This window comes from Drosophila takahashii, chromosome 2R (assembly GCF_030179915.1).
Source record: "Drosophila takahashii strain IR98-3 E-12201 chromosome 2R, DtakHiC1v2, whole genome shotgun sequence".
NCBI lineage: Eukaryota > Metazoa > Arthropoda > Insecta > Diptera > Drosophilidae > Drosophila > Drosophila takahashii.
The window spans coordinates 40,019,598-40,044,888 of record NC_091679.1 but is presented as its reverse complement, the minus strand read 5'-3'; the positions used below and the strand labels follow the sequence as shown (position 1 = coordinate 40,044,888).

General features: G+C 45.9%; 3 protein-coding genes across 19 annotated transcripts; 2 read left to right on the top strand and 1 right to left on the bottom strand.

The window, feature by feature from the left end:
* Window positions 1-45: 45 nt before the first annotated feature.
* On the bottom strand, window positions 46-673 carry mRpS16 (mitochondrial ribosomal protein S16). Its single transcript, XM_017159875.3, has 2 exons — window positions 444-673; window positions 46-387 (listed from the first exon to the last, which is right to left on the bottom strand). The coding sequence occupies exons 1-2, from the start codon at window positions 558-560 to the stop codon at window positions 115-117; spliced, it is 390 nt and encodes a 129-aa protein (XP_017015364.2). The 5' UTR covers window positions 561-673; the 3' UTR covers window positions 46-114.
* Window positions 674-762: 89 nt separating this feature from the next.
* cg (zinc finger transcription protein combgap) lies at window positions 763-9,314 on the top strand. 17 transcript variants are annotated; one of them, XR_011417854.1, is made up of 13 exons: window positions 764-1,603; window positions 3,366-3,502; window positions 3,568-3,647; window positions 4,090-4,392; window positions 4,799-4,935; window positions 4,992-5,094; window positions 5,166-5,490; window positions 5,553-5,717; window positions 5,782-5,929; window positions 6,002-6,144; window positions 6,207-6,834; window positions 7,264-7,641; window positions 7,992-8,131. XR_011417854.1 is itself a non-coding variant. In XM_070212840.1 (12 exons), exons 1-12 carry the CDS (start codon window positions 1,478-1,480, stop codon window positions 8,157-8,159), a joined length of 2,526 nt encoding a protein of 841 aa, XP_070068941.1. In that variant the 5' UTR covers window positions 763-1,477; the 3' UTR covers window positions 8,160-9,314. The 17 variants fall into 17 exon arrangements, 14 of the variants coding, with proteins under 14 accessions (XP_070068941.1, XP_017015347.1, XP_017015346.1 ...); XR_011417853.1 differs by having other exon boundaries at window positions 4,090-4,393; window positions 4,740-4,935; XR_011417851.1 differs by having other exon boundaries at window positions 4,090-4,393; window positions 4,740-4,935; window positions 4,992-5,097; window positions 5,999-6,144.
* A 2,646-nt stretch (window positions 9,315-11,960) lies between these two features.
* Window positions 11,961-25,257, top strand: Sdb (SAXO downstream of blistered). Its single transcript, XM_070214135.1, has 5 exons — window positions 11,961-14,121; window positions 14,244-14,510; window positions 14,644-14,711; window positions 14,776-14,837; window positions 14,898-25,257. Exons 1-5 carry the CDS (start codon window positions 12,571-12,573, stop codon window positions 25,094-25,096), a joined length of 12,147 nt encoding a protein of 4,048 aa, XP_070070236.1. The 5' UTR covers window positions 11,961-12,570; the 3' UTR covers window positions 25,097-25,257.
* The last annotated feature ends 34 nt before the right edge of the window (window positions 25,258-25,291 follow it).

Sequence of the window (25,291 nt, the reverse complement as noted above, 5' to 3'; positions counted from 1 at the left end):
TTAATAAGAGCACCCAGAGGTCGCTGCTGACCAAGAAGAAATGTCTCCGCTTGTTAAACGTAAAAACGAAAACGAAAACGAGCTTTTTATTGAAGAATTAAGTTTGTGCGATCTTCAGGCGGTTGATTCCGCCTTCTCTGCCGTCGCCTCCGCCTCGGCAGCTGCCCTCCGGTTCCGCCAGGCGGACATGTAGGTACGTGGATGGACAGGCAGTAGACCAGCGATCCCCAGGAGCTCGGCCGCCGGCGTGGACAAATGGGCGCCCTTTCCCAGCCAAAAACGAATCCTCTCCGTGTTCAGGGACACCAAACGTTCGTTGAAATCGTTGGGCAGGGGATCAAAGGAGCCAACCTGCTCGATGACAGGCTGGTGCTGGTTTTTGCGTCTCTAAAAATGGAAATTATTATAAATAATTAGAAAATAAATGGGTTAAAAATACCCACCTCCATTACGACGATGTGGTAAAAAGGCCGGTTGGTGCAGCCCAGGCGCACGAATCGTATGATCTTGGCCGACTTGGCGTAGAAGCGGCCAATGCCACTGGCTGGCGATAGAGACATCTTTATGTTTTATAGATATAATACAAATTTTAAAATAAATTAAAAAATCTAATCAGAAAATGTGAATTGTTATGCAAAGCGTGACCGTTGAGGGAACTTTGAAAAATACCCCAGCGACAAGGTCACACTGGTCAATCGCGTCTAGCGTTGCCAGACTACCAGAGGTCCATAGTGTCGCAAGCCCTGACAACCCTGGCCCGCGCACACACAAGATGGCGTCAGAGAACGAGAAGCACGAACACTAAGGAATTTGTTCAGTGGTGTCTGTGTCTGTGAATTATATTGAAGGAAAAAGAGTGTTTTGTTTATAAATTTAATTGCAAAAACTGCACATAGTCACACGGGGCGCGTGCACACACATCGACGCACACGCACACCCACCCGCAAACGTCGCAAAAGCCAAAAACCCCGAGTGTGTTATCAATGAAGTGTGTTGCCCCAAACGCCAAGTGAATTTTTTTAGAGACCGAGGGACGGAAAAAAATGGCGCCCGCAGCCAGAGCAACTTGACTTTCTTTTCGGTCTATATAGTAGTTCGCCCCCGTCTCGTCGTCGGCGAACGAATGCGGTGATTTTTTCGACTTCGTCGCAGTGCGATATCCCCCCAAAAAAATAAAAAGAAATAGAAAAAGTGCTTGAAAGAACCCGAAAACGATTTGAATTTGTTGTGAACACACAGCCGCAAAAAAAATACCATTACCAATTTCCACTTACTACTACTAGAAAGGAGGCTAGTATTTTGTACGTGCTTTAGAATACATACATACATACCTACATATACCACAAGCAAGCGAGAAGTGCAATTACATTTGCGTTTGGAAATTTTGCGCTTTTTTCTCTTCCGTTCCGTTCCGTCCCCCCCGCAATTCCCCCGTTCCGTTTTCCCCTCTCTCTCTCTCACTCTGATCTGCTAAATAATGTGCGCCGCCCAGAATCCGCCGCCCTTCGGCTATACCTGGGGTTTTGCTGACAACGGCAGCCGAGCCGCCGAATCGGTACTGGAGATATCGCCCAACATCAACTACACGGTCAGCGGGGAGTCGGTGAGTTTGAAAACTAAACTATATTATAAGAATCCTTTAAAAGCTGCCAGGATATCCCATGCCCCCCACCCCCTCCCAGGTGCGTGTGTAGGTGTGTTGCTGTTGCTTTCCCACACCGAATCGTGTTGTGGCCACCAACGCATACATACAAACGCACACACGCACTGCGTTACACTCGCTCACTAACTCACTCACTCGCTCGCCCGCCTCACCAACACTCGCTGCTTTCGGCAACGAACTGTGTATGTATACGGCCCGACTGGCATTCACGTATACGGTATTAATACGTGGAAAACGAGCGACTGCGACATACAAACGTACATATCTACATGTACGATGTATATATGCATACGCCACACTTTATGTAACTGCGTTGTCATGCGAATATACGAATATGTATATACACAAGGGGGAATGGAGCGAGTGTGTTAGAATTCTTTTACCATACATCCATACGGGTTTTTTTCGTTTCCATTTCATTCGTAAACATTCATAATTTGGTATTTGTAATTCGGAATGCGTACACAAAACACACACTTGGGATGTGTGTGCGGAGAAATGCCAGTCCCAAAATAAAAACACGCGCACCTGGCGAAAAGAGTAAATAAATAAAAACCCAGCTAGAGTAGATAACCCCTCCCCCTTCACCACCCCCTCGCTCAAAATCCAACCAATTAATTAGCAGGAAGGTCGTGAAATTTTCAAAAGTCTGGCAGCTGGCAAAGGCAATCGATGCTAATCGATATTTTTCTAGACTATGTATCGCTAACCCAATTTTAGTTCTATTAATAATTATTGCTTCCCCCCTTGATTCGTTTGTTGTTGCTGTCGAGTTTATTTTGTATTTCTTTTTGGAGAGCAACAATTTTTGTTGTGCAATTGGCAGGACAAATTGCATTGTTGTTGTTGTTCTTGTTTTTGGTTGCTGGCACTTACACAATTGCAGACGCGGCGAATTCGCCGCACTTGCGCGCCCGATTTCTCCGCGTGTGTGCGTCAGTGGCGAATTCGCCGCAGTTACTTTTCTGCTTGTGTTAGTGTTGTATACGCACGCACACACGCACAGAAATGACGTGTGTGCGTTTTGTCGTGCGTGTGTTTTGATTACTTTTTGCCGTGCCGTTTTGGCGCCCAACACGCATACTCACACGCCACGATGTCCAATTGCACTCACACCCGCAAAGTGGGAAAAAGGCGCGCTTTTTGCAAACATCCCCTCGCGCCATCACAACACCCCCAACCCCTTTTTCCTCTCTGTTTATCATCTGTTGCCGCACCGCTGGCTGCGCAGGTGTAGCGTGGCTATTGGTTATCAATCAGAGCGAAGAACAAATGAGAAAAACAAAAGCATTAACCGCTAACTTGCAGCGCAGCTTGCAGATCGTAGCATAGCGAGTGGCGACTGTACTAGCTGTTAAAGCTCCAAAAAAAAAACAACAACTTTACCAAGGTGCTCTTCATTCAGTAAAAAAGCGTCACTATACAAAAACCACATGGGTATTCAAATCGAATTTTAAAGAATTATGTTTTGCATTATATTTTAATCATTAATATTCTTCTGAAATATAAAGCTATAAAGATTTCTGTTTTTAGAAATCGATATTGATAAATTAAACATTATTTCAGTAAAAACAATGGAAAATGTATTAAAAACTTTTTTATTAACATGTCTGTTTATTCATATTATAGGGAGTATATTAAATTTCTAACCTTAGAACTACCCCATTCGGCAAATCGGTATAAAATGTTTTTTATTTTTTAGATGCCCTATTTGTTATCGACGGACGGATCATTGGCTGTTCAAAAAGAAGTTAAAGGCCTCACAGCTGGTGGAAAAAATAATGTCGTTCGTCGCATGTTTGTTGTAAACGATCCATCATTTCCGCCGGGAACACAAAGGTGCGTTGGATCAGCGACTGTTTAAAAACTATATATTATTATTATATTATCTCCTATTATTACAGAGTAATCACAGCCGGAGGAGCATCGACGGTGGTCAAGAAACAGGACCCCAATCAGCAGGTCCTCAGCTTGGACAAGAACTGTAAGTGAATCGATTTGTGAGCGAATCAAAACCCTTCGAATCGAATCAGTGTTGCACGCATTGCTGTTACTGTGTTGTGATTATCAATATATTTTGGGTTTTCTGTTAATCGATTGTTTTTCTCTCTCTACTCCCGTTTATTTATTTTATTTATATTTTTTTAATTCTCGCTCGATCTCGCTCGCCCTTGAATTCGAACCCGAAAAACCGAACCCGAAACCGAACCCCAAAAAATCCACCATCTCCTCCAAAAAAAAACTCCCACTGTGCTTGTGTGTTTGCCCGTATTGCTATTGCACCTGATCCACCACCGACCCACCGATCATCTCGCTAACTGCACCGCACAACACACAACATCACCATTAAAACACAACACACACCTCATCACTTGGCGGGCGGCGGGCGCGGGCTGATCGAACATCGAAACGAAACACAACAACAGATCTGCTGGTGGATCCGGCCACAGCCGCCGCAGCTGCAGCCGCTGCTGGTGGGGATCCGGGGCTCGCCCATCACCACCAGCTGACCAACGGCAGCATCGTTGATGCCAAAACAGGACAGACAGTGCTAACCGCCGGATCGGCGGCGGCCAAGTCGCACTTCAGCTCGATCGGAGCGCTGCATCTCACGCAAGAGGAGTGCAACGAGATCCTGATCAAGCGCGCCATCGCTGCCGGCCACCATCAGACGCACACGATCACCGCTGCCGACGGATCCCATCACCATGCGTCCGGCGGGACACCAAGTAAGCATCTCAAATCTGTGTTTGTTACTGCACTCCAGTTCCTCCTACTCCTACCACCCACTCTCCTCCACAACAAACACACAGAAGTAATCCTCAATCCTCCCCTTATAAGTAAACTACCCGGCATATTGGCACATATTCTCGGTTCCGGTTGCTTTTAACCCGGTTGCGTGGGCATAATTATTACGTTTTATCATATTGTTAAGTTTGCCTAACAACCCTAACATTAATTTAAGTTTGATTAACCCCAAAATATTTAATTTGCACATTCAGTTTGTTCGGATCTTTGATTTTTTTCCTTTTGTTTCTTCTCTATTTTTTTGTATCTTCCTTTGAATTCCATTTGGCTTTTGTTCCGTTGGCGGTGCAACAACACTCTTAGGTGACATACTTCCTGGTATTTCAGTTCAAGTACAGAAAGTAATACAAGGACTGGAGGATAACGAGGACTCGCAGGGCGAAGCACCCAACTTAAAGTTGGAGCCAGGCACATTAGAGTTGTCCCCGAAGACCGAACTACAGGAATCAATGCATTTCAGCGAAGTAAGTTAATCAAATTTGTTACATACTTGATAACAACGATTTTTATTTCTACTTAGACGGACGCCACCATCAAGAAGGAACGCCCGTACAGTTGCGACGAGTGCGGCAAGTCCTTTCTGCTCAAGCATCATCTGACAACCCACGCCCGCGTGCACACAGGTGGTTGTTCTTGTTCCTGGCAGCATACCCTTAACCATCGAACAGGCCTAATCATTACGTTTACCCCACAGGTGAACGCCCCCACATCTGCACCCACTGCGGCAAGAGCTTTGCGCACAAGCACTGTCTCAACACTCACCTGCTTCTGCACTCCACGGAGCGACCTTATCAGTGCCAGGAGTGCAAGAAGAGCTTCACCCTCAAGCACCATCTGCTGACCCATTCGCGGGTCCACAGCCGCGAGCGACCCTTTGTCTGCCAGGAGTGCGGACGCGCCTTTCCGCTGAAGCGACACCTCGTCACGCACAGCAAGTTTCACGCCGGTGAGCGGCCGTATGTCTGCGAGGAATGCGGTGAGAGCTTTGCCCAGGAGAATCACCTGATTATGCACTCGCGGTGAGTTGTCATCTAAATAGAGTGGATGATTTAAAGGTCTAACCCCTTGCTTTCCCTCACAGCTTCCATGGCTCATTGAATCCATTTGTTTGTGCCGAATGCGGAGCTTCGTTTCCACGCAAGTTCCAATTGGTTAACCACGGACGTATTCACGGCAAAATCCCCCACTCGTGCACTGTATGCGGCAAAGAGTTTCTACAAAAGCGAACGCTAGTTTCCCATATGAGGTAATTCCAGAAAATATACTGTCAAATGCAGCACTCTGTAACCTTCAAATTACCTCTTCTAAAGGCGCGTACATACTGGCGAGCAGGCGCATCCCTGCGTCAGCTGCGGCGAGGGTTTCCTCACCAAGGCCGAGCTGCATCAGCATGTGAGGACGGCGCACAATGGCGTCAATCCAAACACAAGCAGTGCCACCATTATAGCCAATCAGCAGGTGTGTATCATGAGCCTTTACTGTGAAATGTATATAGAGATTGACTGTTATTTAAATTCATAACTCAAGCAGCTACAACAGGCCCATCATCACCAGGCGGGACAGCAGACGCATCCGCAGACCATAACCGTGGTGAGCAATCCGGGCAACTCTACGCTGCTAACTGTCTCCACCACGGATGCCAATGGCGTGGCACGTCCGCAGTTTGTGTGCCGGTAAGTAGAAGTGGTTAAAATGTGCTTCTAGAATACCCCTAAACCCAATCATATCTTTGCAGCGAGTGCGGCAGCGCTTTTAACAGCCGAGAGGCCTTGGCACTTCACTTGCGCCTTCACACCGGCGACAAGAGCCTAATGACCGATCTGTGTGCCTTGACAGCCGCGCTGCCGGGACACTTTTTGAGCACGGCCAGCCTGAATCCGGGCACCGTGGTCACGGCCAACCCGAATCTGGTGGGCCAGAGCCCTGTGCCCGTGCAGATCATATCGTCCACCGGTCAGGTTATGTCGCAGACCACACTGGTGCAGGCCGCCAACTCGACCCATCCCCAGGCAGTGGTCACTGCGGTGCCAACGATGCCTGTTCACGGACAGCAGCAGCATCTGCAGCACGTGGCCCAGCAGCAGCAGCAGCAACAGCAGCAGCAACAACAGCAGCAGCAACAGCAGCAGCACGTCGTCAACGTGGCGCCGGCCAACAAGCCGAAGTCGCATTTCTGCGCCAGCTGCGGCAAGGGATTCGCCGCCAAGCACGGACTCATGCAGCATAATCGGCGGCACCCGAACGGCGGATGCACGGTGCGCACCCACGTGTGCGAGTGCGGCAAGGCCTTCTTCCAGAAGAACCACCTGATGCTGCACCAGCGCCAGCATCTGGAGACGAAGCCAGCCATATCGCAGCAACAGGTATGCTAGACTCCGGTCCCCTAAGTCCAGTGCCTATCCGATAATCAGTTAATCAGTTAACCCACTTAACCTGATATCCCGATCCGAACCGAACCGCTCCGTTACGCCCTTTAATGCTTTGATTTACACTACTTAGTTAGCATTAAGTCTTATTCTAATTGGGAGTAAGTTAGGCGGCCCCCTAACGTACATGTAAATTACTAAGCACCTAAGAAATGTTATCCATTCAACAATAAACGATTCTTATTGGTATTCCCAAGCGGCGAACTGTTCTTAACTAGCTTACTCTAAGTTAAATGTCCCATTTGTTTTGCGTCTCCCCTTCTATCTGCAAATGCCCGCCCATTCTACCCATCTATTTTATGTACCATCGAACCAATGAAACCGAATCTGAAACATAATCGCATTACCTTTTCCAATACTTTGCAGCTTGTTGTACCAACTACTTCTTACTAAGAATTAAACGAAACAGAAAAACTGAAAAAAGATAAATAAAACCACAAATGAACATTAAAACCTAATCAAACCAAAACCAACTCGAGCGACAACCATTCGCACAGGCGCACAAACTCAAATTCAGATACAGATTCGAAAGGTATTGGAGTCTTTGGATCCAAACCGATCGGATCTGCTGAGATGAGGTGTGTGTGCGGGTGCGGGTGTGTCTGCCTATGTGAAGGTGTGTCTGTCTATGTTCTCTCACCAAAATCTATAAATCAAAAGAAACCCATAACTCTGCAATGAATACAATCTAATCGTATCGTATCAAATCGAATTCCATTCAAAGGCTTCAGTTTGCGCGTTTAGGTGTGTATGAAATATCCAAATTATCGCTAATTGTCTATAAGTGTTCCTATATATCATGAATATAATGTATGTCTTTCTTTGTTTTTGCTGTTTTAATTGTTGTTTGTCGTATGCTTAGCGATATTCATAGTTATAGTCGTCTCTGCCTGCGTCTGCTCTATATATCCCTTATTACCTTTTAATGATTTGTGTGAATCCTACTCTTTATTTTCCCCTCCCTCAGCCCGAAGCTTGTGCCCTCTTTGCGTATTCTATAGTTTAGTTGATATTATTTCTGCATATCTAGTCGTTAGTCGATTTGCTGACATGGCCTTGAGCTAAATCTCTATTGTCCTTGCCCACTTTTACAGGAGGCCTCTGCCCAGCAGCAATTGGCGGCTGCCGGCGACCAGCAGCAGGTGCAGGTGCAGATAATGCCCGATGGCCAGATCCACGGAAAGGTGATCAAGTACGAGATCTGCCGCAGCGTTTTGCCGGAGGATCAGCAGCAGGAGCAGGGCGACATGAGCGCGGACTAATCTATGGCGATTGTAAATACGTGGCAAGTGCAACAGCAACAGTAGCAGCATCAGTAGCACCAACAGCGCATAACAGAACACCCAGCACACTCGGACAGACACAGGCAGATCCTCGGAGTGAGGCGAATGCGTCGTAAGCGATTCCCTTAAATGTAATATTTTAGTTAGTCTTAGGTTACCGGCTAAGTAATCGCATTGTACACATAAAAGTTAACTAGCGTTACAGACATGAACACACACCTTATATAATATATATATATACAGACATATGTAGATTTACGTATAGAGAGTATCTGTTAATTTTTGCGATGCCTTGGTCGCATCTAAAAGAACAACCTGTATGAGTTGCAAGTTTTAAAGCGTTACGTTCAATTGGTTTTACGCATTACACGAGTTTTAATAACACAACTTATACACAAACTTATATTCAACAACTAGACGACAAATATTTATGCTTAAGTGCAAACTGTAAACATATTAACACGAAACATAGACGACTACGGATAGTTATAGACACTAGCATGCGTTGCACTTGTATACGTAATCCCGAGGTGGCGTGGGCGATAGCGTGGTCGTGGGTCTGGATATTCCTGCCCAGAATTGCGTTGGTGCAGCACATTTCGAATGTACATACAGAAACCGGAGTTGGCTGCAACACCGAGTAAATGCAGAACAGGTCTGACAGAGGAGACTCCACTTTGGAGTCTGGAGGCTAAGGAATGTGGAGTAGGTGCCTGGCACAAAAACTAGCTAACACAGATATCCAACACGAACAGCGACAGAAGTCTCTAGCGTAGGTGACTGCAATTGTTTAACAACCCGAACACACACACAGTCTAGCAAAAAAAAAAAACTTAAAAAATTATTCAATGAAATTAGAACACACAAGGAGCAGCTAACGAGAACAGACACTCTTATAAACGACCCACATCATCCAATGCACGCTTGGCGACGTATATCACACACTGTAAAAATTCTACGTTAAGTCTTAGGAACGCGTTAAAGCAGACGGAACATAATTGGTAATTATCGTAATCGGATAAATGAAACAATAAATAATGAACATACACTAAGCATATATTTTAATATGTAAGCCTTAAAGAAATACAAACGGAAAATATGAATTATAATAAACAAAACAACGTGTAATTGCAATTAATGCTGAATTGTTCAAGGGCGGCAAAATGTTCACCTTGCGAATATATTATGGGGGGGGTCTTATCTATACTGTTATTTTAACTGGCCAAGCAGCGATCATTTAGTGTTCTATCTCTTGATAAGAACAGCGCCACATACCGTGCGTGCCATAATATTACTAATGTTTGGATGTTATTTATTTAGTTAAGACCTATTAAGTCATAACCAAACATTCGTAATATTATATGATTTCTTAATGGTTGTAATATGTTCAACTGAACTATATCGTCAAAGTTTTCTGTGAGTTTGGATTAATTAAACATAATGTTTTGTCCGGCAGTTTTTCGCTTAAGGAACTTTCTTTTGTCAAAAATGAATGAACACCTTATTTATAGATTTGCTGATTAAACAAACCGACGCAAATATTTGCCATATTGACTGTGAGTCAACTCAATTGCAATTTTTCAGCAGTAAATCGTTTAGGCACTTATGAAGCGAGTGTGGGGGAAGGAAGTATCTAGAGTTTACAAAGTTTGTATGCTAATTTCGTAGAATGCCAGGGCAAAAGATAAGATAGCACTAATGTGTGTGGAAATTCAACACAAAATTGTTGTCTAATAATTTGGCCTAAGCGAAGACAATAGGCGAAGCATTTTCAGGTGTCTCAACATGGAAACAAAAATTAGGCACGTTGAGTTCCTGCCCCAACCGACGGATAGGCCCAAGCACGTCGAAAGTGTCCAACATGCTACCCGTAATCATTACAATTTATTCACCGCCGTAACTTTTAATTGTTTATAATTTTTTTGAGATACAAGTGAATTAAATATTCGCCATGCTACGTGACTGGGCTCCTCTTCATGCCCATATGGGCATCGGTTGAGTCAGATTTGGATATTCCGGCGTCAGAGAATGTCGTTTGCAAGTCTGCCCTAAAAGTGCATTGTGCAATGGACGACGGGGCAGTAGTCAGTAAAAAAAGCATTTTCGGAGATCTCGACATTTCGGCCAACTGCCAAATAAGGGCTGACATGGACACGTTACCTTGATGTGCATTTCGGCTTATTGTTAAATTAAAATTAATTGAACTTGAGGCTGCGCGACAGCCGAAACTTGCGCATAAATTTCGAGCACGCCCCGGTTGCTCAGAATTCAATTTCAATTCCAAGGAAACACTGTGAGATGAGAGATGTCATCATCATCATCCCCACACACTCGATATAGCGATCTCCCTAATTACCCGGTCCCCATGTTTTCCCGACGCACTGCACCCAGTGGCATAGTTCCCAATTGCCATTTGATCTGAATTGCAGCGTGCTCCAGATCTAGTTGCACATTTTTGAGCCCATGCCCATGTCGATTGTATGCGCCGTGAATTGCTAAGTAGGTTCCACTGTGGCCGCTTTTATTTTCCACTTTAATTTTGCATTTGTGTCTTACTTCTATTTGTGTGATTTTATTTTGTGTACCCGGCCAGCAAACAAGTTTTGATTGCTTTTGGCTTCGCATGAAAATGAGTTTCGGTGCTCGCTGCTCGTTGCTCATACGCCGCGTATGACGTCAGATTCGAATTAAGCAAGAATTGGGCTTTGCTTTTCTTGATAGCTCGATTCGCCCGGTATACACACTTGGTTTGGAGGTCACTTTGGGGGTCTCCTTCTCCATTATGCAGCTGATCTATTGCACGCCCCTTTTGGACATATCCACTTCCAGATACTTTTCATTTGCACCCACCCAAAGGCCGTTATAAATCAATTGGGCCATTGAGTGTATCGGGGCAGCGTTATGGCGAATAAATCTTGATCTTAACGTGGCTTACTCAGCTCCGGCGGAGACGAGACGCCCACGTAGCGCCGCTCGGCCGCTCGGCTAGACGGTCTCTATCTACAAACATGGCCAGCATGTGCTGACTAATCCGTCTCCTCCGATGCTGCCATTCAAATTTAATTGTGCATCCGACAGGCGCAGCCGTTAGCCCGGCCTAATTTGGTTAGCCAATTTCGCATTTTGTGTCAATATTGTTTTGGGAGACTGTTTGCTACGCAGGCGCACGCCCTGCAAGTTCGTGCCGCTCTGTTTTGTGTACCTGACAAGCTCAAACAGAAAGACCGCCGGCATCGGGGCATCGGGCATCAAACATCAGACATCTGTTTGTTTTGTTTTTATTGGCACTTTCACAAAAGATCGATGCGGTGTGCGTGCGGTTTTTATTGGCTTATTGAACTCGGTATTCGTAGCAGACCGGGCCAGGAGCGGACTTGGAGTGTATTCTTGAGGAAAAAAACTTTTTCAATTAATAAATGGATGTTCATTCAGAGCACGTCCCAAAGATCTTATATGATATGAGGGATCTTTTAAAGAACTTTAAGGCTTAAAGTTTTTAGGACACCGAGATTGTATGTTCGTCATATTGGTAATATTAGGACAGTTATAAACATTTTTAAAGAAACCAATCCATTAGATCCACGCCTGAACCGCCGGCCTACGCATCCGTCGGAATCCGAAACCTACGCTACCCTGGCTTTAACTTTTTGCCTTTTGCGAAGGCGTCTTGCCTCTCGCTCGCCCCAACGGTCGAAAGCCCACAAAACGCTGCTGCCGGCGCCGCTGCTGCCGCTTTCAGCCGGCAGCGCACAGATAGTCGGTCGAAAGCAGCTCCAGACGCGATCAGTACGTTTTGAGTTGTGCTTCGCGACGGTTGGTGATCTTCAAAGTGCTCCGAACACGAACAGTAGTGCCCGCAGTCTCTCGGTTTTGGTTTTGGTTTTAATTTTTGGCTCTGCATCTGTATCTGTATCTCGATCGGCTCCAACCCGCTGCATCCGCGACTCTCTCCCCACCTTTCGCGTGTGTGTGTGTGCCAGTGTGTGCTTGTGTGTGAGCGAGAGTGCTAAGCTTTTTGCTCACACGTCTAACGGTTGCCAAAGTGTGCGTATTGGTGCCTTAACTTGAACTATGGGTCGCATGTTCGTGTGCGTCTAATAAATATATTTAAAAATAAGTATTTCGACATTCCGTCGTGGAAATTATGTGACACACCAGTCTAGATCCCAACAACCACGTCCCATTCATACGCGACACATTATTAAAAAGCCATCCGAGTGCCAAAAGCAACGAAGCGAGCAATAATTGTGATTAATAACAACGAAACAAACGAATACCGACCGCAAATTAGCCACATAAGGCCAGTCAAATAGCAATAGTCCAGCCAGGTGCATTATTCACGGCTCCCAAACGTTGATTACCTCATCTGTGCCAGCGCTCCGCCAGCAAAATGGTATCAAAAAGCAATAAAAAGAAACAAGTGTCTCAGCAGCAGCAGCAGGCGTCGACGTCGCCGTCTCAGCAGTCTCAGCCGCCGCCAGCAACATCGACCACAACATCAACGTCGTCGGCCGAGGCCACGAAGCTTACCAAAAAACTGGGTCCCGATGCGTTCGCCACTCTGACCACCAGCAACAGCTCCAGTTCCATGCAGCACGAATCGGTGACTTATGGTGAGCCCGTGGCTAGCACTTCGGCTGCTTCCCTACCGGCGGCAGGAGTCAGGAGCTACAGCAGCAGCAGCAGGAGCCAGAGCAAGAGCAAGGCCTCCCAGTCGCATTCCTCCTACACAGAGCAATCTCAGTCGCAGCTGCAGTCGGAACAGTACAGCAGCAAGATCTCCCGGGATTATGCCAATCAGAAGATCATCTCGTCGATTGATCTGCTGGAAAGTGAGAAGAAAGAGCCAGTATTCTCGGTGCCCATCGAAGTGGTGGAGATCACAACACCCACGCTATCCGTCTCCGCCAGCGGGGGCAGTGTCTCGAAAATGTTCACGTCCTCGTCGATGTCTTCCAGCCAACAGCAGCAGCAGGCCAGTAGCTCCAGCTCGTACTTCCAAGCCACAACCAGTTCCAGCCGGAGCGCCAACGAAACGCTGATTGCGAGCGAGAGAGCCGATACGGCTACCGGTATGACATCATCCGGGCCGAGGAAACAGGTTGGCTTCGATACAGACACCAAGACAGTGACAAACACCAGCAGCAGTACTAGCAACATCAGCAGCAGCACAAACACAAACTCAAACAGAAACACAAACATCAACATCAGCAGCAGCAATGTGAGCGAATCTCAGAGCGTGCCAAAGCTGCCAGCGAACGGGACAGCTGATGCTCCCACATCGGTGACGTCGCAAGGCTACCCCGAACCGGTTGCCGCGTCGTCTGGCGCGACCACAACAAAGGCGACGTCATCGACGCGACGCAACGATAAACTGGTAGTGGCCAGCGCAGACACAGCTGTTGATAGAGCTACGTCATCGTCGTCAGTGGTCGACAAGAGGTCCAGCGAAGAGGTCAGCGAGAGCTCCGTCCTCAAAAGCTCGAGTAGCAGCAAGCAATCGAAGTCTACGTCCAAGAAAGAGGTGTACGATGTGAAGACCAAGACCTGGACAGAGTACAGCGATGGCAGCTCCCAAGGACCTAGCAAGACCCGTCCGACCTTTGAGCGGTATGTCAGCAAGGACACTGACGGCACGTCCAAAGTAACGTATAAGAAGAAGATATACGACAGACGCAACAATCGGTGGCGCGTGGTGGACGAACGGACGGTGGACAGTAGCGCCGACACGGGCTATCCCGAAATAGTCGATGATGTCATTAACACAACAAGAACCACATACACCACCAAGGTGTACGACACGAAGCTCGGCAAGTGGACTGTTGTGGACGAGAAGTCGTTCACTGATACGAAAGCTTTCGTGCCCAATGACATTGCTCGTGAAATCGAGAAAGATAATACCGATGTTGCAAACATAACGACTACAACGGAGGTAACGAAGGTAAGTCATTGATTGTGCGTGCCTACGTGTGGGCGTTCATTAGACCCTCCCAAAAGCAGAGACCGCAGACGAAAGTTAAGCGGGTGTGTGTTGAATTTCGATTCTAAGGAATTTTTTTTCAGATTTTCGATGCGAGCATTAACGACTGGCGCGTTCTGGACGAGAAGGTGCACACAGATGTAATTGAGAAGATAGTAGAGGCTCCCAAAAAGACCATTTACGTGGACGAGTTTGTGGAGATTGAGAAGAACACCTCGATTTCGGAGAACAATGAGAACATAACCCTGAACTTAAAAGAGACATCGAAACACAAAAATATTACCGAAAATATTTATGATGAAATCGATTATGTGCGCACTGATAAGCAACGCCTAGACGACTCAAGAACCGTGAGTAGATTAGTTAGGAAAACAAACTAAAGATTTCTAAAATATTATTGCAGAAGAAATAACTTACCAATTCTGAGTTTATTAAGATTTCGAGTAATTTTGATTAATATTTTTGTATTCTTTACATTACCAGCGAGGAGTTGCCAGAAACAAGTCATCAACGCATAGTGAAAGGTGCATCTGTGAAATCTGCACATGCGGGTATGATTTGTGATTTATCCTGATACTTCTGTTTTTGTTTGCTAAAACCCAAATATCATTTTAGGCGTCATCATTGCTCAAGCAGTACAACGAAATCTTCAGAAAAAACCATTATTCAAACCGATGGCAAGTGAAATTGTTTAAACAAATTAAACATTTTTTGTTAACCATTTCGATTTTCCACAGATAACGTCGACGAAGCATACACTAGGATACGTACTAATACATGGTCGAAAAAAGATAATGAAAACATTCCCAAGCAACACGAAGACATTCTAGTGGACTACATAGTCATAAAGAAACCAGAAGACAATTTAAGACCAGAAGGAGAATTTATAGTTCCACCGAAAGAGCCATATAAACCAGGAGAAAAACGCGAGAAAATTGTGCACACAGATAATCTTCGCTCAGAGGGAGAAATGACATTTGTAGAGAAGGAAGAATATCAATATACTGTCCGCCCTGGATATGTGAAGCCTACTGACAACCTTAAGCCGGAAGGCGAATTTTACAGCCCAGAAAAACCTAAATACCAACCGGGAGATAGACCTACTCAGGTTCGACACGAAGACAATCTTAGGCCAGAAGGCGAGTTTTACACTCCACAGAAACCAGGTTACACCCCAGCCGACCGCCCACAGCAAAAGAAACCAGTGGATAATCTTAAGCCGGAGGGAGACTTCACTTCACCAGAAAAACCAGCATATAGACCTGCCGAGAAACCTGAAAAAATAATACGGAGTGATAACTTGCGGACTGAGGGCGAAATGACCTTTGTGGAAAGAGAAGAGTATCAATATGTGACACGACCCGGCCAAGTAAAGCCTACGGATAACTTAAGACCAGAGGGCGAATTTTATAGTCCAGAGAAACAAAAGTATCGCCCAGGGGAACGTCCATCACAAGTTCGTCCTGTTGACAATCTAAAACCAGAAGGAGAATTCGTAAAGCCCGAGAAACACGTTTTTAAACCTGCTGATAAATCTGAAAAAATTATTCGAACAGATAATCTTCGCACGGAAGGAGAAATGACCTTTATAGAAAGGGAAGAATATCAGTATGTTGTGCGTCCTGACCAAGTAAAACCTTCAGACAATCTAAGACCAGAAGGAGAATTCTATACCCCTGAAAAAATAAAGTTCAAGCCGGGTGAAAGACCTTCTCAGGTAAGGCCGGAGGACAATCTTAAACCGGAAGGAGAGTTCTATACACCGGATAAGCCAGGGTTCAGGCCTGCAGAGAGACCAGTGCAAAAGAAGCCGGAGGACAATCTGAAGCCAGAGGGAGAATTCTACAGCCCTGACAAACCGAAATACAGCCCAGGCGAAAGACCTTCTCAAGTAAGGCCGGAAGACAATCTTAGACCAGAAGGTGAGTTCTACACACCGGAGAAGCCAGGATTTAGGCCTGCTGAGAGACCTGTACAAAAGAAGCCAGAAGACAATCTGAAACCAGAGGGAGAGTTCTACAGCCCTGACAAACCGACGTATAGGCCAGGCGAAAGACCTTCTCAAGTCAGGCCGGAAGATAATCTGAGAACAGAAGGGGAGTTCTACACACCTGAGAAGCCTGGATTCAGGCCTGCTGAGAGACCAGTACAAAAGAAGCCAGAAGACAATCTGAAACCCGAAGGAGATTTCTACAGTCCTGAGAAACCGAAGTACAAGCCAGGTGAAAGACCTTCTCAAGTAAGACCAGAAGACAATCTCAAACCAGAAGGTGAGTTCTATACACCTGAAAGGCCTGGATTCAGGCCTGCTGAGAGACCACTTCAGAAGAAACCACAGGACAACCTTAAACCCGAAGGCGAATTTGTAAAGCCCGAAAAACAAGTCTACAAACCGGCGGAGAAAACTGAAAGAATTATTCGAAAAGATAATCTTCGCACGGAAGGCGAAATGACGTTTGTTGAGAGGGAGGAATATCAGTATGTGGTGCGACCAGACCAAGTAAGGCCATTCGACAATCTGAAACCCGAAGGAGAGTTCTACAGCCCTGAGAAACCGAAGTACAAGCCAGGTGAAAGACCTTCTCAAGTAAGGCCAGAAGACAATCTCAAACCAGAAGGTGAGTTCTACACACCGGAGAAGCCAGGATTCCGGCCTGCTGAGAGACCAGTACAAAAGAAGCCGGAAGACAATTTGAAACCCGAAGGAGATTTCTACAGCCCTGAGAAACCGACGTACAAGCCAGGTGAAAGACCTTCACAAGTAAGGCCAGAAGACAATCTCAAACCAGAAGGAGAGTTCTATACTCCGGAGAAGCCAGGATTCAGGCCTGCTGAGAGACCAGTACAAAAGAAGCCAGAAGACAATCTGAAACCCGAAGGAGATTTCTACAGTCCTGAGAAACCGAAGTACAAGCCAGGTGAAAGACCTTCTCAAGTAAGACCAGAAGACAATCTCAAACCAGAAGGTGAGTTCTATACACCTGAAAGGCCTGGATTCAGGCCTGCTGAGAGACCAGTTCAGAAGAAACCACAGGACAACCTTAAACCCGAAGGCGAATTTGTAAAGCCCGAAAAACAAGTTTACAAACCGGCGGAGAAAACTGAAAGAATTATTCGAAAAGATAATCTTCGCACGGAAGGCGAAATGACGTTTGTTGAGAGGGAGGAATATCAGTATGTGGTGCGACCAGACCAAGTAAGGCCATTCGACAATCTGAAACCCGAAGGAGAGTTCTACAGCCCTGAGAAACCGAAGTACAAGCCAGGTGAAAGACCTTCTCAAGTAAGGCCGGAAGACAATCTCAGACCAGAAGGTGAGTTCTATACTCCGGAGAAGCCAGGATTTAGGCCTGCTGAGAGACCAGTACAAAAGAAGCCAGAAGACAATCTGAAACCTGAGGGAGAGTTCTACAGTCCTGAGAAACCGAAATACAAGCCAGGTGAAAGACCTTCTCAAGTAAGGCCAGAAGACAATCTCAGACCAGAAGGTGAGTTCTATACTCCGGAGAAGCCAGGATTTAGGCCTGCTGAGAGACCAGTACAAAAGAAGCCGGAAGACAATCTGAAACCTGAGGGAGAATTCTACAGTCCTGAGAAACCGAAATACAAGCCAGGTGAAAGACCTTCTCAAGTAAGGCCAGAAGACAATCTCAAACCAGAAGGAGAGTTCTATACACCTGAGAAGCCAGGATTCAGACCAGCTGAGAGACCAGTTCAGAAGAAACCACAGGACAACCTTATACCCGAGGGCGAATTTGTAAAGCCCGAAAAACAAGTCTACAAACCGGCCGAGAAAACTGAAAGAGTTATTCGAAAAGATAATCTTCGCACGGAAGGCGAAATGACGTTTGTTGAGAAGGAAGAATATCAGTATGTGGTGCGACCAGACCAAGTAAGGCCATCCGACAATCTGAAACCCGAAGGAGAGTTCTACAGCCCTGAGAAACCGAAGTACAAGCCAGGTGAAAGACCTTCTCAAGTAAGGCCAGAAGACAATCTCAAACCAGAAGGCGAGTTCTATACTCCGGAGAAGCCAGGATTCAGGCCTGCTGAGAGACCTGTACAAAAGAAGCCGGAAGACAATCTGAAACCTGAGGGTGAGTTCTACAGTCCTGAGAAACCGAAGTATAAGCCAGGTGAAAGACCTTCTCAAGTAAGACCAGAAGACAATCTTAAACCAGAAGGAGAGTTCTATACACCTGAGAAGCCAGGATTCAGACCAGCTGAGAGACCAGTTCAGAAGAAACCACAGGACAACCTTAAACCCGAAGGCGAATTTGTAAAACCCGAGAAACAAGTCTACAAACCTGCCGAGAAAACTGAAAGAGTTATTCGAAAAGATAATCTTCGCACGGAAGGCGAAATGACGTTTGTTGAGAGGGAGGAATATCAGTATGTGGTACGACCAGACCAAGTAAGGCCATCCGATAATCTGAAACCCGAAGGAGAGTTCTACAGCCCTGAGAAACCGAAGTACAAGCCAGGTGAAAGACCTTCTCAAGTAAGGCCAGAAGACAATCTCAAACCAGAAGGCGAGTTCTATACTCCGGAGAAGGCAGGATTCAGGCCTGCTGAGAGACCTGTACAAAAGAAGCCGGAAGACAATCTGAAACCTGAGGGTGAGTTCTACAGTCCTGAGAAACCGAAGTATAAGCCAGGTGAAAGACCTTCACAAGTAAGGCCAGAAGACAATCTCAAACAAGAAGGTGAGTTCTATACTCCGGAGAAGCCAGGATTCAGGCCTGCTGAGAGACCAGTACAGAAGAAGCCCGAAGACAATTTGAAACCCGAAGGAGATTTCTACAGCCCTGAGAAACCGAAGTACAAGCCAGGTGAAAGACCTTCTCAAGTAAGGCCAGAAGACAATCTCAAACCAGAAGGTGAGTTCTATACTCCGGAGAAGCCAGGATTTAGGCCTGCTGAGAGACCAATACAAAAGAAGCCGGAAGACAATCTGAAACCTGAGGGAGAGTTCTACAGTCCTGAGAAACCGAAATACAAGCCAGGTGAAAGACCTTCTCAAGTAAGACCAGAAGACAATCTTAAACCAGAAGGAGAGTTCTATACACCTGAGAAGCCAGGATTCAGACCAGCTGAGAGACCAGTTCAGAAGAAACCACAGGACAACCTTAAACCCGAAGGCGAATTTGTAAAACCCGAGAAACAAGTCTACAAACCTGCCGAGAAAACTGAAAGAGTTATTCGAAAAGATAATCTTCGCACGGAAGGCGAAATGACGTTTGTTGAGAGGGAGGAATATCAGTATGTGGTACGTCCAGACCAAGTAAGGCCATCCGACAATCTGAAACCCGAAGGAGAGTTCTACAGCCCTGAGAAACCGAAGTACAAGCCAGGTGAAAGACCTTCTCAAGTAAGACCAGAAGACAATCTCAAACCAGAAGGCGAGTTCTATACTCCGGAGAAGCCAGGATTCAGGCCTGCTGAGAGACCTGTACAAAAGAAGCCGGAAGACAATCTGAAACCTGAGGGTGAGTTCTACAGTCCTGAGAAACCGAAGTATAAGCCAGGTGAAAGACCTTCTCAAGTAAGACCAGAAGACAATCTTAAACCAGAAGGAGAGTTCTATACACCTGAGAAGCCAGGATTCAGACCAGCTGAGAGACCAGTTCAGAAGAAACCACAGGACAACCTTAAACCCGAAGGCGAATTTGTAAAACCCGAGAAACAAGTCTACAAACCTGCCGAGAAAACTGAAAGAGTTATTCGAAAAGATAATCTTCGCACGGAAGGCGAAATGACGTTTGTTGAGAGGGAGGAATATCAGTATGTGGTACGACCAGACCAAGTAAGGCCATCCGACAATCTGAAACCAGAGGGAGAGTTCTACAGCCCTGAGAAACCGAAGTACAAGCCAGGTGAAAGACCTTCACAAGTAAGGCCAGAAGACAATCTCAAACCAGAAGGTGAGTTCTATACACCTGAGAAGCCAGGATTCAGACCAGCTGAGAGACCAGTTCAGAAGAAACCACAGGACAACCTTAGACCCGAGGGCGAATTTGTAAAGCCCGAGAAACAAGTCTATAAGCCGGCGGAGAAAACTGAAAGAATTATTCAAAAGGATAATCTTCGCTCTGAAGGCGAAATGACGTTTGTTGAGAGGGAGGAATATCAGTATGTGGTGCGACCAGACCAAGTAAGGCCATCCGACAATCTGAAACCAGAGGGAGAGTTCTACAGCCCTGAGAAACCGAAGTATAGGCCTGGTGAAAGACCTTCTCAAGTCAGGCCAGAAGACAATCTCAAACCAGAAGGCAAGTTCTATACTCCAGAGAAGCCAGGATTCAGGCCTGCTGAGAGACCAGTACAGAAGAAGCCAGAAGACAATCTGAAATCCGAAGGAGAGTTCTACAGCCCTGAGAAACCGAAGTACAAGCCAGGTGAAAGACCTTCTCAAGTAAAGCCAGAAGACAATCTCAAACCAGAAGGTGAGTTCTATACTCCGGAGAAGCCAGGATTTAGGCCTGCTGAGAGACCAGTACAAAAGAAGCCGGAAGACAATCTGAAACCTGAGGGAGAGTTCTACAGTCCTGAGAAACCGAAATACAAGCCAGGTGAAAGACCTTCTCAAGTAAGACCAGAAGACAATCTCAAGCCAGAAGGTGAGTTCTATACTCCGGAGAAGCCAGGATTCAGGCCTGCTGAGAGACCAGTACAGAAGAAGCCCGAAGACAATTTGAAACCCGAAGGAGATTTCTACAGCCCTGAGAAACCGAAGTACAAGCCAGGTGAAAGACCTTCTCAAGTAAGACCAGAAGACAATCTCAAACCAGAAGGAGAGTTCTATACACCTGAAAAGCCAGGATTCAGACCAGCTGAGAGACCAGTTCAGAAGAAACCACAGGACAACCTTAAACCGGAAGGAGAATTTGTAAAGCCCGAGAAACAAGTCTATAAGCCGGCGGAGAAAACTGAAAGAATTATTCAAAAGGATAATCTTCGCTCTGAAGGCGAAATGACGTTTGTTGAGAGGGAGGAATATCAGTATGTGGTGCGACCAGACCAAGTAAGGCCATCCGACAATCTGAAACCAGAGGGAGAGTTCTACAGCCCTGAGAAACCGAAGTTCAAGCCAGGCGAAAGACCTTCTCAAGTTAGGCCAGAAGACAATCTCAAACCAGAAGGTGAGTTCTACACCCCGGAGAAGCCAGGATTCAGGCCTGCTGAGAGACCAGTTCAGAAGAAACCACAGGACAACCTTAAACCGGAAGGAGAATTTGTAAAGCCCGAGAAACAAGTCTATAAACCGGCGGAGAAAACTGAAAGAATTATTCAAAAGGATAATCTTCGCTCTGAAGGCGAAATGACGTTTGTTGAAAGGGAGGAATATCAGTATGTGGTGCGACCAGACCAAGTAAGGCCATCCGACAATCTGAAACCTGAGGGAGAGTTCTACAGCCCTGAGAAACCGAAGTTCAAACCAGGTGAAAGACCTTCTCAAGTTAGGCCAGAAGACAATCTCAAACCAGAAGGTGAGTTCTACACCCCGGAGAAGCCAGGATTCCGGCCTGCTGAGAGACCAGTTCAGAAGAAACCACAGGACAACCTTAAACCGGAAGGAGAATTTGTAAAGCCCGAGAAACAAGTCTATAAACCGGCGGAGAAAACTGAAAGAATTATTCAAAAGGATAATCTTCGCTCTGAAGGCGAAATGACGTTTGTTGAAAGGGAGGAATATCAGTATGTGGTGCGACCAGACCAAGTAAGGCCATCCGACAATCTGAAACCTGAGGGAGAGTTCTACAGCCCTGACAAACCGAAGTACAAGCCAGGTGAAAGACCTTCTCAAGTAAAGCCAGAAGACAATCTCAAACCAGAAGGTGAGTTCTATACTCCGGAGAAGCCAGGATTCAGGCCTGCTGAGAGACCAGTGCAGAAGAAGCCAGAAGACAATCTGAAACCCGAAGGAGAGTTCTACAGCCCTGAGAAACCGAAGTACAAGCCAGGTGAAAGACCTTCTCAAGTTAGGCCAGAAGACAATCTCAAACCAGAAGGTGAGTTCTACACCCCGGAGAAGCCTGGATTCAGGCCTGCTGAGAGACCAGTACAAAAGAAGCCAGAGGACAATTTGAAGCCTGAAGGAGACTTTTACAGTCCAGAAAAACAACCGTATAGGCCCGGGGAACGTCCATCCCAAGTACGACCTGATGATAATTTGAGACCAGAAGGAAATTTCTATGCTCCCGAAAAGCCAGGATATAAACCAGGAGAACGACCAATAGCGAAAAAGCCCGTTGATAATCTAAAGCCCGAAGGAGATTTTGTTAAACCAGAAAAAACAGTTTATAAACCAGCGGAAAAGTCCGAGAAAATAATTCAAAAGGACAACTTACGTACTGAAGGTGAAATGACATTTGTGGAGAAAAAAGAGTATCAGTATGTTATTCGACCTGAACAGGTGAAACCAACTGACAACCTGAAGCCTGAAGGGGAGTTCTACAGTCCCGAAAAATCAAAGTATCAACCAGCTGAGCGCGTTACCGTTGTAAGGCACAAGGATAACTTAAAAGTTGAAGGAGAGTTTTATGTCCAGGAAAAAGAAGACTTTAAGCCTGTCGAAAGGCCTAAACAGAAGAAGCCGCATGACAATTTAAAACCAGAGGGCGAGATGGTTATTCCAGAAAAGGTTCAATACAAGCCTGCCGACAGGGTGACAAGAGTTATTCATAAGGACAACCTACGCAGTGAGGGAGAAATGACATTTACTGAAAAATCAGAGTACCAGCATGTTGTAAGGCCCACTCCAGTAAAACCAGAAGATAACTTGAAAACCACTGGTAAGCTTTACGTACCTGAAAAGCCAACTATTAAAAATGGTGAACGCCCCGAGCCGGTTCGACCTAAAGACAATCTGAAACCTGAAGGCGTTATGTACACACCCAACAAACCGAAATATGAGCCTGCCTCCCGCCCAGAACAGAAGAAATATGCAGATAACTTGAAACCAGAGGGAAAAATGCACATCCCAGAGAAAGAAGGATTCCGTCCGGCAGATAGGGTAAAGACAGTTATTAGAAAAGACAATTTAAAAACCGAGGGAGAAATGACATTCACCCAGAAGGAGGAATACCATCATGTAAGACGGCCAGAACAAGTAAAGCCTAGCGATAACCTTAAAGTCGAAGGGGAATTCTATACACCCAATAAGACTGCCTTTAGGCCCGCTGAACGACCCATTCAAAAGAAACCTCAGGACAACCTTAAACCAGAAGGAGAATTCTATAAGAGGACCGACCGAAGCGAGACCGATAGCACGACAGTTACAGAAACAATAAAAAGGGAAACGCCGAAACGTCCCGTTGATAATTTGAAGCTAGAAGGCTCTATGACAGTAACCAGAAGGGATGATTATAAAAATACATCCAACAAAACCGTTGATAAAACGCAACGAACTCAAAAAATCAACCACAACAGTTCATCTATTACATTGGGAACTGATACTACAATCCGCAAAACAACAAACCAGATGAACTACGTATCCGGAAAGGACGCGGTTAAACAAGTCGATTCCAACAGTCAAAACCCAGTTGACGGTCTTATCGTTGTATCCACAACGAAGGTAACTACTGTAATAGGCGGGCGTCACAAGAAAGAGCCAGAAACCGAGTATGTCAAGAGGCCGGCAAAGATTAACGTTATAGAAAATGTTGCAAAGAATACAACAACGACAAATATCGAAAATACTCAAAACATTCACAAAGAAACCATGTCAATGCAAAGAAATCATAACTTAGTTCAAAATTCTGCATTGACTTCTGAAAGTATCGCTACTGAATCGAATCGTAGACAATTAACCGATAATGTCACTGGCGACACAAGCTCACGAACTGTGTCCGGTGGAACAGTCTCGAATACTGTGACTGGCGATTCTTCATCGAATCGTGTGGTTTCTGGTAGAAATGTTACCACTAACGTGACTGAGGATTCGACTTCTCGAGTAGTGACAGGAAGAAACGTCTCCAGCAACATAATTGGTGAATCAACAACCCGTACTGTTTCCGGAAGATCTGTCACCAATAACATTATTGGTGATACCACAAGTCGAGTACTGTCTGGTAGCTCAGTGGGTCACAACATCAGCGACGACACGACATCGAGAGTGGTATCAGGAGGTAGAAGTTCCACTAATAACGTTGTAATAGGAAACACATCCTCGCATATGACCACTTCGAAGCACTTCCATCATCGAAAGAGTGAGTTCTCATCAGAAGCCGATGTTTCGAATACGGTCTTCCATCGCAAGAACCTAACCAGTGATTCGAATGCGGCCAATGGTAGCCTGACTTCCAACGGAAAGATGCAGCGAAAGAGCATACTAAACCTGCACGAGCAGCCCTCCAGCACTACCACCCATGGCGGAGAGCGTCAAAGTTACAGCAGCATTCATCGCCAGAACCGAGAGTCTGATGCGAATACTACCTTTACGAGTGAGCGTCGAACCTGCAATGTGCACAAGGAGAACAGGGAGCACAACGTGAAGAATTCATCCTCCATGTCTCGTATAATTTCTGGTGGTGCCACGGGAACTGAACTGAACAGATCGAATGTCGAACGGTCAACGGTGACACGCACCCAAGTTTCGGGGGGTGGCATCGATTTTCCATCTCAATCTCACTCACACTCCGCAAGCCATGCGACCCGTCATCGAGGAAGTCAGCATGTGTCCAGCTTGGGCGGTGGCATCGATTTCCCCTCCTACAGCGCCCATGCTCACGGACACACCGAGCGTTTGGTTACCCGCCGTGGAAATCAGTCCTCAATTAGTCTGGGCAACGACAAGTTTACCGGCTCCAGTTTGTACAAGAGCGAATACATTACTGCCCCAAAAACGACGTGTGCTGTGCATAAGATTAAACAAGGTGCATTCCAACATACAAGGAGTACTCAAGACCACAAGTTCTTCAAGACCTCGAACTAACAGAGCCACCCTACGAGTATATACATATCTTTTGCCTTACTAATAAACATGTCCCATATTAATAATAATCTAAGCTTCCATGACAATATATGTTTTATACAATATACAAACCGATCCGAAAATGAAGATTAACAATAAAGATAATTTTTTGAAACGAAGAAGATTTTCTTATTTTGGCCAAAATGGGATTGTTTT